This window comes from Lemur catta, chromosome 6, assembly GCF_020740605.2.
Source record: "Lemur catta isolate mLemCat1 chromosome 6, mLemCat1.pri, whole genome shotgun sequence".
NCBI classification, from domain to species: domain Eukaryota; kingdom Metazoa; phylum Chordata; class Mammalia; order Primates; family Lemuridae; genus Lemur; species Lemur catta.
In genome coordinates, this window is record NC_059133.1 from 20,330,090 (window position 1) to 20,344,861 (window position 14,772).

The 14,772-nt window shown below is 32.9% G+C and overlaps 1 protein-coding gene across 6 annotated transcripts in view; it reads left to right on the plus strand.

The window, feature by feature from the left end:
* The window catches only part of ANKS1B (ankyrin repeat and sterile alpha motif domain containing 1B), a 950,573-nt gene that overhangs the window by 231,797 nt on the left and 704,004 nt on the right, over positions 1-14,772 (plus strand). For all 6 annotated transcript variants that reach the window (XM_045553160.1, XM_045553161.1, XM_045553163.1 and 3 more), the window contains exon 9: positions 13,603-13,746. In XM_045553160.1, the coding sequence (XP_045409116.1) occupies positions 13,603-13,746 (144 nt within the window). The remainder of the gene's footprint in view (positions 1-13,602; positions 13,747-14,772) is intronic.

A 14,772-nucleotide genomic window follows, 5' to 3' on the forward strand; every position in this document is an offset into this window, starting at 1 on the left:
TACCGGAAAACAAATTCATCAGGTACATTTAAAACACCCCAGCCCGCTACCACCAACAAAAATACCTTCTATGGAGACATAATTTCTTAACTTATGTTGTTGTATATATTTTAAAAGAAACTTCAATTCTTCTTTTTTTTTTTTGAATGAGTCATAGTCTATTTAAATACTTTAAAATATCTTTTTTTTTTTTGCTGCTAATTCTTGTCTCTTGAGTAAATGCTTTGACCAAATTGCAATCTAGATTTCAGTTTTGTTTATATATATATCACATTTACATACATAGTTCACTCTGTCTTTGTGTATGAACTGAGAGGAATGGAAATCAAATCTGTCCTTGAGGATGCTTTGAGACTTATTTTGTTAATGTTTGTAGTAAAATATATTTCCTCATTATTAAAAAATTGAAGACCATTTCTTATTATATAATTCCCTCCAGCTAATAAGTGAATCATAGAAGTCACTCAATAGTATCAAACTATTAGTCTGAACCATCTGTCCCACATCTCTTAGGAGTACTATGTCCTTAATCTACCCTTGGCTATATTAATATTAATAGACTGTACAAACTCCTCAATTTCTATTTTTATTTTATTTATTCTACATCAACTTAGTATTATAACCTACAGTTAATGTTTTCTGCTGATCTAACAGACTTAATATCTAATTTGTATTTATTTCCTTTTCAATATACAATGCTTCAGTCCTAAGTTTTGTTCATTTGTGGTGGCTTAATTAATATACACATCAATTATATACTTTGTTTTTCCAAAATTTTACTTTCATATAACTGAACAATTGCTTCCCCAGAAAATGGCTTAAAATATAATAGAAAGAAAAATGTTTATGAAATAAAGAAGAGGAATGGCAAGGAATATGCTATTGTATATTGAAAATGGTAAAATATTACCATTTAATAATGAGAATTTTTATCTTTTAATTGTAACAGGGTTATTGAAAGACTGTCTTAACATATTTTCCCAATCAAACATGCCTATTTTCTGTTTTTCAGTCCAGTACATACACACTTGCATGCGTGTGCATACATGTATTCATATTTACATACACACTAGCACTGAAGACATTTCTATTTGTCTAATGAGAAAATAGAGACTGTGAAGGGACCAGAGCTGTCCAATCAAAATGTATATGCATATGACGTGCCCAGAACTGCTAGTCATTTTGGAGGATACTCAAATAATAGGAAATATTGTTTCTACAATCATAAAAATAAGATATACTTCATATAGCATCTAGCACATAGTTCAAAACAATATATTGAGTTGTCCAAGCCATCTGTAATATGGTAATTTGCAAAGAGAAACAACACACAGAAACTTTCTGGTTTTGGGCTACCATAGAATTAGAAGTAGAAAACTGTGCCTTGACAAATGTTGAACTTGTTTTAAACTATCCATTTTCCACAATAGAGCCTGGATTTATTTTTTCTGTTCCATAGCCTCACCATGCCTTTCTTCATACCTATTTTGCTGAACACAGCAAAGCACATTCATGCTGCCTTAATCATGCAATCCCTCTGCCTCATTCCCGTCTCCCTTTTCCTCTCTTGTCAAAATTCTTATGAGGTGCTATTGCTCAAACGCAAGCATTTTCTGAATTCTTTTTTCCACTCTCCCTGGTTGGAAATAATTCCTTCCTCTTTATGTTCTTCTAACACCTTGTTTCAGTATCTCTGTAATACTTATAATTTTGGTCTAGTTTTGCTGTCTAGTTATATACACACACATACACACACACACACACGCATCTGTTTATACCTTGAGTTCAGAATTTGTAACATATTTATCTTTTCTTTCTCTCGTTGAGTTTAGCCTTATAGATAGTAGTTTCTGATTAATAAATATTTAATAAATTTAAATACATTTTTTAGAATACTGGGTATAAATAATACATTTTTAATTAAATTAATTTAAGTGGTAGTGAAATTATGTTCACAAGAACTTCAGGTTGATCTTAAAATGTATGTGTACTCATTGCAAAAATAATAAATAACTTTTAATCATTAAATATGAAATGTCCAATTTCAAATCAAAAATGTAGTTTATTATATCTCAAACAAGAAGCAGTACAATTAATCAAAGTATGCTCCTAAACTATCAACACAGTTTTGCCATCTTAACAGTAGCTTGTTTAAGCCAGCAACGAAGAAGCCTGGAGAGCGAGTGGCAATGAAATCATGAAAGGCGTTTTCCACAGGTTGTTGAGAATTGAATATTTTTCCTTGAAAGAAGTGGTCCAAAGCCTGGGGGAAGTGGTAGTAAGTTGGTGCAAGGTCTGGTGAATATGGTAGATGACAGAGTTTCCAAGTCCAGCTGCTGTAGTTTGAGCAGCATTGTTTGTGCAATATGTGGTCATATTGTCTTGTAAGAGGATTAGCCTGTTTTTATTGACAAATCTCGGCTGCTTAATCACAAGCATCCTCACCATTTTGTCCAACTGGTTGCAGTAGACATCTGCTGTAATAGACTGACCATGTTTTATGAAGCTGTAGTGGATAATACCAGTACTGGACCACCAAACAGACACTATTAGCTTTTTTTGATGAATATTTGGTTTTGGACTGTGTTTTGGCACTTCATATTTATGGAAACATTGCACTGAACACTTGGAATTGTCAAAAAGAATCCATTTTTCATCACATGTAACAATATGGTGTAGAAATTGTCGGCCTTTATGCTGTGACAGCAAAGAAAGGCAAGCTTCGAGATGATTTCTCTTCTGACACACATTTAATTCATGTGATACCCATCTATCCAGCTTCTTTACCTTGCCAATTTGTTTCAAATGGTCCAATATTTTTGGAATAGTAACCTCAAATCTTGCTGCTAATTTATGCGTAGGTTGAGATGGATTCGCTTCCGCTACAGCGTTCAGCTCATCATTATTCACGTTGGTCTCAGGTGGCCCAAGGGGCTCCTTTTCAAGATTAAAATTACCAGAATGGAACTTTTCAAACATCGATGTACTGTGCATTCATTAGCCACATCCTTCCCAAACACTTCGTTGGTATTTTGAGCTGTCTGTGCTGCATTGGTTCCATGATGGAACTCATAGAACTCATACTCTAAAATAACGTAAATCTTTGACTTATCCATGGTTTCACAAACATTGCTCTAAAAAAAAAATTGAAAGGTAATTACAAGCCAAATGTGCATTTGAAAGACTGAGGATGTACCTTCACAATAAAAACAAGAAGTGTCAAAGTGAAATGTCAGAGATAGCAATTGTCAAACTCAGCACTTAAGAAAATTGGACATTTCATACTTAATAACCTAATACTTCATGACCAAGTGGGATGTATGCCAGAAAAGCAAGGTTATTTTAACAGATAAAATCAATTCATGTAATTTACTAGATTAATATTAATAGAATAAAGGAGAAAAACTTTATGATCACATCAACAATTATAGAAAAGCATCTACTCATGATACAAACTTTCAGTAAAGTGAGAATAGAAGGAACTTGCTCAACCTTATAAAGGCCTTTAAAAAAAGTCTGCAGCTAACATTGCACTTCACAATGTTGAATGACTGAATGCTTTTAAGACTGGAGACAAGACAAGGTTGTTCACTCTTGCCATTTTTATTCACCATTGTACTGGTGATTTTGGCCAGTGCAATAAGTCAAGGGCAAGAAATAAAAACAAACAGATTTTAAAGGGAGAAGTGAAACTCTGTTTATTCATAAATGCTATGATCATTTACATGGAAAATCCTAAAAAATATCTAAGAAAGCAACTAGAACTAAAATATGAGCAGGATACAGTTCAGTAAACAAAAATCAATTGTATTTTTTTATACAAGGAACAATTCAAAATTAAAATTTTAATTTTGAAATTTAGGAACCCAAATTTGAAGTGTGGGTGCAAACTTTCAGTTATAAGATGGAGAAGTTCTGGAGATCAAATGTATAGCATGGTAACTATAGTTAATAGCAATGGATTGTATACTTGAAATTTGCTAAGAGAGTTGATCTTAGGTGTCCTCACCACACACACAAAATATGGTAACTATGTGAGGTGATGTAGATGTTAATTGACTTGATTGTGATAATTCACAAGTATGCATATATCAAAACAATACATAGCACACCTTAAATATATACAGTTTTATTTGTCAATTATACCCCAATAAAGCTAGAGGGAAAAAGAAAATTGAAATAATTGAAATTAATATAATAATAATATTGTAAATGTTTTCACAAACATGAAATGCATGTTTATCTTTGCAAACTTAACAAGATATGTGCAAAACCTGTACACTGAAGACTATAAAAACATTGTTGATGGAAATTAAAGAGAACCTAATATATGGAAGGATGTACCATGTTCATGAATTGAAAGACAATATTGTTAAGATATCTGTTCTCCCTAAATTGTACTATATATTCAATTCCATCCCAAGCAAAATCAAGGCAGGCTATATATTCTTTTTAGATATTGACAGGCTTATTCTAAAATTTATATGGAAAGGCAGAGAAGCTTAAATAGACAAAATAATTTTAAAAAATCACAAATTGAGATGATTTTCTGATTCCAGGCTTATAGTCTGTCAATGGTATTGGCATGAAGAGAGATTTATAGATAAATAGAACAGAATAGAGAGTTCAGAAATAGACCCACACGAATATGGTCAATTGATATTCAAAAAATGTTCCAGGGCACTTCAATGGGGAAAGGATCATCTTTTCAACTAATGGGGCTGAAACAACTCTTATCCATATAAAAAAATAAAATGGACCTCAATCCTTACCTCATGCTCTACATGAAGATTAACTCTGTGGAACAGACACTATAATATAAAAGCAAGAATGTTAAATTTACAGAATAAAATATAGGAAAATATATTTGCAACTTTGGAGTAGGCAAAGATATTTTACATATCATATCAAGAGTACAAAGATGTATGTCTAGAATATAGAATGTTTTAAAAAATACTCTTACAACTCAACAAAAAGTTGTCAAACAGCCCAATAAAAATTTATAAAACATTTGAACTGGTACTTCAGAAAACAAGAATGTAAATGGCCTCCAAGGTAGTGATCACAGAAATGCAAATTAAAAGCACTATTGTGAGAACGCTATATACCCATTAGAATGGCTAAAATTAAGTGTTGTCAAGAATGTGGAGCTACTGGAACTCTCATACATAGCTGATGGGAACGTAAAATGGTATAAACATTTTAGAAAATATTTTGACTGTTTCTTAAAAACTTTAAGATACACTTACTATGTGACCTACTCTTTTAGGTATTTATCCAAGAGAAATAAAAACTTTTGTCTACACACAGACTTTAATGCTAATACTTAGGGCAACTTTATTTGTAATGGCCTCAAACTGAAAACAACCCAAATGTCTGTCAACAGATGAATATATAAACAAATTTTGTCATATCCATACGATGAAATAGTGCTTTGCATTAAAAAGAAATAAACTACTGATATGTAAAAAATAGGGATGAATCTCAAAAACATTATGCTGAGCAAAAGATTCCAAATATAAAATGTACGCTTTGTGATTCTATTTTTGTGAAGTTCCAAAAAAGCCATTTAATATAGTGGCAGAAAAAAGATCTCTGGAGATATGGGTAGAGGAATGTTGACGGGGAAGGGGTACAAGGTAACTGTGGTGATAGAAATGTTCTGTATCCTGATTGTGGTGGTGATTGCACAGGTATATATGTTTAAAATGGGTGCATGTTATGCATGTAAATAATACTTTAATAAATTTGATTTAAAAAAAGAGACTTTTGGAAAATTATATTTGTTTATGTAAAACAATCTGTCATGACGGAGAGTATAGTTTTCCAAAAGTTATACATTTTGCCTTCTGTACTGAATCCTGCTGAAAAAACTAAATAAAGTTTAAATAAGCTTTCTAAGGTAACCTTAACGTTTTTGAGATTAGCTTCTGCCTGTTGTGCATAAATCTGGCATCAGTTTAGACTTTTCTCTCTCTAATTTTGTGAAATAAGCAGTACTAATTACTAGGTCAGAGTCAGATAAATTAATAAAAGTTGTAAGAGATAATAAAAAACATACAAATTGATGTATTAGGGGAACAAACCAAATGCATTCTTCTTTGAAGTTTCCCAGATGGCATGCAAAGGATGTCAGATATGTGAACAGCAGGCAGGGACAAAATGTGTCAGAACTGAGCGTTTTAGGGGAATTACAATGTCTTATGTAGAGAATGGCTCTCCTTAGCTTATCCTTCAATATTCCTTGCAACTAAAATAATTGCTTTAATAGCAATTCTATTCTTTAATAAATGCGAAATACAATTGACACTGACAAATCCTTAAGTTTAAAATATCACCATACACAGTAACATCATTTTGGTATGTGGATGCTAGGTAGATGCAAGTATACTCATTGTATTTGTTGGCATAAAGACTTGTATTCTTCCTTTCTTTCCTTTGCAGATATAGATGCAGTTTAAAATTCATAACTAACTCCAAATGAATCTCAGAAAAACGTTACTTTTCAGAAGGCTTTATGTTTCAGCTTTTGCATATATCACTAACCTGGAGCAAATGGTTGCAGTGAAAAGATAGTATAGGGTAGCCTTCCAGAGTGATTTTTTGGAAAAATTTAAACAGATGTTTAATGTTAATAAGCTTATGGAAATACTACATTTGATACTAAGTTTTCTGAGCATCACTAAAGTATTAAACTGTGGCATGTGATCTCTTTCTCGAGACTAAATTTAAGTGAATCTGCTCCTTTTTGAGTAATATAATCACTGACCTATCATCTATTTGATTATTGGCACTGTCATAGTTTTGGCATAACTAATCAGCTTAACACTTTACACATTATTCCCCTCAGTGCCCCAACAGACTCCTAGATCCCAAATTTTAAAATATTATAAAAAATACAATACAACATATCAAGCTATTGCATAGTTGTTATTGCCTTTCGAATTGACAAAATATAGTAACTCTCGTGTAAAGTCTCCTTTGTAATGAGATTGGCTATGCAGATTTGCAGATAAGATGTATATTAGAGTGAAATTACTCTGCATAATAAAGAGGAGAGGAATTTGAGGAGCTGAATGAGAATAATCTGTGGGAAGAAATAGACACCAAGAATTCTATTCTTCTTGGTGGAAGGAGAGATAAAAAGCATCCTTCTGCACAACCATTATTATAAGAAAAATATTGATGGGGAGGATGAGGGATTAAGTTGTGCAATTTAAAGTCCACTCTCCTCTGCTATAGAGTTTTTGGTAAAGTCTAAATTGTGCACCAGTGGTTGACATGAATGTGTCCTTTAATGAAATCACATAGATGCTGAATTCTCCATTAGTTTGTATATGGGATGAACACAGTGGGAACAAGTGGAGTCAGAGAACAAAGGACACCGAGATCTGGGTTACAGTTTAATTGGTGCCACCTAGAACTAACGAGAATGTTCGCATTAATAAAACATTTTTTTAGGGCAAGCTGGCATTCGTTCATTCATTTACTCATTCATTCATTCAACACATATGTAATGAATAGTTCTTTAATGTGGTAGGCCAAGTACTGGGCTGTGGTAGCTAGCCCAACTGACATCTCTGCAATCATGCAGCTTTTCATTGAGCAGAGGTAGGAGATACTGAACCAAAGTCACACAAATAATTGTAAAATTATAATTGTGATAATTCCTGTAGAACTAGGCAGTCCAAGGTTGGTAGGGCTCCCCAGTACGAGCAGCCCAGGATTTCGTTGTTCTATTGTGTATGTCCTCTAATTCCAAGAATACCTCATGGCCCAAGATAACTTCTCCAGCTCCAGCTATTTCATTAGCATTCCAATCAGCAGAAAGAGGAAGAGGAGGAGGAAGGGTGTGCCTCTTCATTTTAAGAGCACTTCTTATATCCCATGGTTATAACTTAACCACATGGTCGTACCTAGCTGCAACAGAGGCTGGGAAATGTGGTATGTATTCAAAGTAGATGTGTGTTCAACTAAAAGTTGGGGTTCTATTACTATAAAAGAGGGACAGGTGTTCTGTAACTAAGGACAAAGGGAAAAGGAGAGAATGTATGTTGGGAGATAACTAATAGTCTCTGCCAGAGAAAACCACACATGCTAAAGTAAGTTTGGTATATTCAAGGGGAAGAGACAAGTGCATTGGGTTTAAATGTTATGAGCAAAGGGGAGGAAGAGTGTCAGGGGTAGAATAGACCAGAGAGGCAGATAAAGACAGATCATGTATAGCCTTTTGGATCATGTTAAGAATTTTGAATATTATCTGAAGAACAATGAGAAGCTATTGAAGGCTTTTAAGGAAGAAGGTAACATGATCACATTCTCATATTAAAAAATATTTCTCTGATTACTGTGTAGAGAATAGGTTAAATACAACATTGGCATATGTAGAAAGTTTAAAATGAATATACAATTACCCTTTGGTATATAATTGATTATTTGTGAATTTACCCTGAGAAAGTCATCAGACAAGGGTACAAAGTCTGGAAGGATATTCGCTGAATGTTTACAGTGGGAGTGAGGTTAGGAAAGCTTCACTTTCTCATTCATAAGTTTTTATTTTGAATGATTTGTTTTATAAAAAGCATAAATTCAAATTTCATAAAAAATTAAAAAAGCAATTTCATTTTTGAAAAGCAAAGACAAAAAGACCTGTGGCTATTCTATGAAGGAGTCCAGATTGCTAACCCATTTCAGATTGTCCTTTGTTCTGATCTCCATTTCTGATTGTTGAATCCTTCCTGGATTCTGCCTTTTTGCCTGTCCCTTTGTATTGACAGTCTCGAACTTCTGTTACCCTTTGAAGAGTTCTGTTAATAGGAATTAGGAGATTGCTTCATGGTGTGGTAGAGAGTTAACAGGACCTAGAGTTTGAGAACTTGGATTATAATGTGGCCTCATTTTTAGAATGATCTTGCAAATTGAGTAACATCTTGAGCATCAGTTTCTTCACTTTTAAAATAATCCTTACCATACTTTATTGGACTATTCTATATCCAAAAGCATTTTATAAATTATTATAATTATATTATAATTATAATCACACACACACATATACTACCTCACAGGGAAATCATATCTCTTCAATATTAGGCTGATATAATTATTCTTGAAAGTGTTTTTCTTTGAGCTCTAACTTGTCTCCCCATGGCATTTATGTATTGTGACTGTTTTTTTATTTGTAGCAATATAGAATGGGGCCAATCTTTCTTCTATATTATTATTATGTAATAGCCAAGAAAGCAAATAGTCTCAAACTATATAGGTTTAGGTCTGCCTGTTCTTTTTAAAAGAATTTTCACATATATTTTGGAAATTTAGGAGCACAGTTGGAACTCCAGTAAACACTTTAAAAGGCATTTGACATAAAGGAAACCCTATGAATTTAAGTGTGTTCAGGTGGCTTCCTTCTCATATGTAATTGAAGATTATGTTCAGTTTGATAGAATCCTTTCAAGACATCTTTAACTGTAAAGAAATAAAGTTAAAAATTATGGTTTTACACAGCCAATTTATGTACTGTCTTTAGGGGGCAGTGCTAAACCACTGATAAATTTCCTCATTTCTGCTAAAGCTACTGGTAATGGTTAATATAAAATAAAACTAAAATTAGCCATCATGATATTTGTGATACAATTATGTATACCCTTTAATATTAGTAAAGTTTTCTAGGTATTCAAATGAAAATGATAATTTGAAGTTTATTCATTCAATAATTCATTCAATAAATATTTGTTTCATTATGCACAACACATTATAAGAGATACAAATATGAATAAGGCAGCAATATTTTCTTTCAAATAATTTACTTAACTGGGGTAAATAAGCCACACATCTGGTGTGTGTGTGTGTGTGTGTGTGTGTGTGTGTGTGTGAGCATGCTATGTGTTTATAAAACTCTTTCAGGATAAAAATAATAAAAATAGCAGTACTTATTGATTACTTTTATGTGCCAGTCACTGTCAAGCAATTAATTTTATCCACATACAGCCCTTAAAACATGAATTATTATACCTACCTTTGCAGATTAGAAAACTAATGATTAATAAGATTATGGGATTTGCTTAAAGTCACACGTCTTAGAAGTGGCAGAGCTAAGACTTAGTGTGTGTCGATTTGACTTCAAAGACAATGAATGCTCTTTGCCACTATGCCATCTATCATCTCAAGGTGTGCGTGAAAATCCATGATGCACACACTCACAAAAGAGCTATAGACATTCAGAAGCGAATGACATCATTTCTGTTTGTGTGAAATCTGGAAAATTTTATGTAAGGGATGAAATCTGAACTGTATTTTGAATCAGTGGGATTATAAGAAAATAATAGCTAAAAATGATAGTTAATATTTATTGAAACCTTATTATATGTCAGGCACTTTATATTTATTACCTCTCTTAATTATCAGGAAAAAATCCTGGAGGAGGTTCTACTCTATTATTTTCCATTGCATAGGTAAGGCAAGTGAGGCTGACAGTGGTCATATCTGCTGAAAATCATACAGCTAATAAGTGGAACAGTTCGAACTTGAATCCAAGACTGTCTAATTTTAGAGCCTAAACTCTCAACCACTACACTATGCTGTGCAGACGAGTAAGGTGGAAGGCCTGGATACAAGCATGGAGCATGATTAGGCAAAGGGAAATAGTTCTGCTTGGTTATAATCTGGGGTGAGTATAATGGAATAAGAAAAAGGGCTGATTCGTTAGTGGTATAGTAGTTAGCATAGCTGCCTTCCAAGAAAAAAGGCTGAAAAATAGTTTCACCATAGAACCTTGAAGCCAAATTAAGGAATTTGGATATTATTTGTTGTGCAATGGGAAATAATTGGAGATTTAAGAGCAGGGAAGAGATATAAACAAATTATTTCTTTGAGGAGCAGAAAGAGATGGAAGAAGTTCCCCATATGATTGGATTAAATAATTGAAGCACCATTAACAAAATAAAAAAGAACTGATAAATCTATGAAATGTTGACAGTTCTTAGCCAAGTATATAATGGTTTATAGTGCCTTGTCATGTTAGCTGATCATGAGTTGGTGAAAGATGCCTCTTTGATCATTTTATTTATTCTTGTGGACAGTTTCATCACATATATATAGATTCTCTTGCTAGATTCTCTTGCTAGATTAAGGTTTTGGACTTTTCACGATTTTTTCACCCACAGGATCCGTAGGATCAAAAGTCTCTATGATAATCACCTTTTATTACTGACTTGAGAAATGTGTATTTATGAAAGTATGGGTTGCTATGTATCAAATAATAGAAATTTTCACTGACTGTCACAGATGGAAAAATGCTCTCAGGAGTACCATTAGATAGCAAAAACATACTCACCAAACATACCTCTTTTATTTAAACTGCAATTACATCAGCTTGGTTTTTCACTATATTGTCTTTTACGAGATCTTGTGGCAAATTGGAGGTCATGGAACATAGTGGTCACAGGAGTGAGCTCTACAGTTTAGTAGCCTGGGTTAGAATCTTTTTTCTACCACTTACCAGCTCTGTGACTTTGGCTTTTTCTTGATCCTTTGTGCCTTAGTTTCCTCATCTATGCAATGAGGGAAAAAAATAATATTAGCCTCAAAGGGCTATGGTGTGAATTAAAATAATTAACGAGCAATAATAGTTCTATGACATTCCAAGCCACATAATAAGTTCTCAGTATAACATAGGTGTTAATATTGTTGTATTTTATGGACAGTAACTGATTGAAAAAATATTTAATTTCATTATTTCTTAGTTACTGATTTTTGATAAAGGGAAAGTTAAGATGTCAATGCAGAAAAACAAGTTCTTTTAAATAGCAAAAAGAATGTCTTATATTCTATTTTTTAAAAGCAGCAAATTTGGGGGGAGGGTGCTATTCATAATTCAATGTAAAGAATGTCTTTACTAACTTCAGTAATCATGGTCTATCAGAGTTGTATAGAACACTACATTCTGAAGATCTTTAGACAGATTTATTCTCTTCTTATTTATACATGCGTGTCTCTTTTTTAAAAAATTAAGTCTGCTGAGCATTCAGCAGGCTCTAAGAATATGGAATTTTTCTTCAGTTTCTGCAAACTTTCTTGCTTTATTTCTTTGATCTTCCCATCTCTAATCTCGTTTTAATTTTTGGAACTCTTGTTGTTCAGATGTTGGACCTCTTGGTTTGATCCCCTAGTTTTCCTAACTTTTAACCTCTCTTCATCTTTTGTTCTACCTTTGGGGAAATTTACTCATATTTATTTTCTAACCCTTATTGGGTTTTATATATTTATTTATTTTGTAGCATTCTGTTCTTGTTTTCATGGATGCAAATATCTTCTATCTCTCTGTGAATACTATTTGTAACTTTTTCATATTTATTTTAGTCTCTGTTAGAGGCTTTCCTCAGATGTGTGGTTACTATGTAACTAAACATTAGGAACCGTTTATGTAAGCAGAGCTTGTTCAGAGGTGGGCTTCACAGTAGGGATTACGACATAGACCCCACCGTTTTCCTAGTTATTTATAGATCTCTTTTTGGGAGGAAAGCCAATGTCTACAGAGAGGCGTATTCTAGTCGTCCATCTGGGGGATATAAGCCTGCCATGTTCTCTAAGGCAAATATGGGAAGGCACTGGGTGGATTGGGAATCTTTATTTGCTACATAGATAGTAATTCCCTTGTTTTTAAAGAGGCACGTCTTTGCTTATATGGATTCTTAGAATTCATAATCTGTTTCTTTCAACTTCTTCAGAATATAAACCTCTAATTTCTTGCCAGTGGTGAAAGTTAATTTCCTGCCTAGGTGAAAAGGAGATGAGTTTAGGGGTCTAATTCCTTCTGAGATTGAGTTTCCCTCCTGTTTCAGCCCCACGTACATCTTCATAGGTAGTGAGTCCCTCCCCTTCCCCCATGAAGGCTCTTTGCTTTCAGTGTTCTCAAATTTGCCAAACCAGGTAATACTTACCCATGTGTTATTCAAGGTTACTCATCATTATCCAAAAGCTTCTTCATACCGCTCATCTGCTAGCATCTCTCCTGTCGTCCTTGTCCTTATATTTTAAACATTTTTACAAATCTCTTACTATCACTTTCATGGGATTTGGGAGGTAACAATATTCATGCTCAACATGGAAGTCCATTATGAACTGTAAAAGTATTATCCCTGTTGTATGTGTGATATAAAATTTTATGAAGTTTACTTTTGGTGACATTGTGAATGAAATAGGTTTTTCAGCAATTCCCGTTTCAATAAAGTATTTTCATGTTAGTCCTCTGATTACAGTTTTCCTTAGTTTTATGCATATACCTAAATTCTTGATAAACCGTAAGATTTTTCTCATTTGTTGCTATTCAGATATATTTCTGGGTCATTATCATGTTCTATTCTTCATTATGACCTGCATATCTTATTTTGTATGTCTTTCTCACCCAGTTTTTTCATTTTTAACTTAAATTGAATTGTACACATTTTTGGCTCATTCTCATGGCATAGCCATTAACTATGGCCAGAAGTGAACTGATTTTTGTTTGCTGAGATACACCACAAGTAGTTTATGTAATTTAATTGATGTTAAGATATCTAAATAACATTGATGTAATATATTGGTATAATATAAATTTAATTTCAGAGAACCTCATCTACCATAAATTTGTCACCAGGAGAAGTGGAAGAAGAAGAAGATGACGAAAACACTTGTGGGCCCTCAGGACTCTGGGAAGCATTAACTCCTTGTAATGGATGTAGAAACCTTGGCTTCCCCATGCTTGCACAGGTAAAGGTTTGCTTTTATTAAGGTACAATGAAACATAAAAATGGTCACCTGTGTTTTTAAGGTTAAGTTTCCACCCCCCTTGAAAATCGAATTAGTATTTGGTTTACTTTATGATTTTTCTTCAATTAAAGTATCAAGTAAAATGGACTTATAACTTGCTGTGCATGTATGTGCATATGAAAAGACATAATTTATGGAATTTTAATTTTTTAATTGGTTATGCAGCAAAGTTTTGTTTATGAGGTTTTAATATTTATGATCCTGAAATATATCATTTTAAAGAATGCTATTTTTAAAAAGTGATTAAAAGTAATAAAGTTACAAGGAAATATATTAGGATTACTTAAAAGCATAGCCAGTGATTTTTTTTTCTCAGCACAGTGGAACATTGTAGAATAATGTGAATGTGGACTACTGAAGATTTTAGAGTACAATCCAAAAATGAAACCAGAACACTAAACCATTGACTATATATAAGTTTAAAAGCATTTCACTATTCGTTAAATCAACTTTAATTCTGTGGTATCACCTTTAAATTCCTGTTGTGTGTTATGGACCATAAGCCCTTAGAGGAGTTTCAGAAATGAGCAGAATATTCCATAGTTAGGGAATTTGAAGCCGTATGAAAATATCTCTGCACAGGATGAAAAAAAAACTTAATATGAAAGATTATACTATTAGAAGGTTAACTATGTAGAACAGGGGTGGAAAAAACAGTCTAGAATAGAAAAAAATTCACAGTAAGTGTCCAGAAGTGTTATATCTCAAAAATATTTTTTTCTGTTTTGCAACAAATAAGAAACCATCATGTTTTTCACATAGCTGTATCATAATTTGATCATAGCTGCTCAAATTCCAATAGTAATTTATTGTGAAAAGCTAAATACGATTTTCAAATCAATGTATAGTACTTAAAAAAATCTCTTCATAGGACTTTTAAGACAGTTTATCCTAACCTTTACAGAACTGTTGTCAATAATGTATTCTGGACTGTAAGTTCCATAAAGGTAGAGATTCAAACTTTTG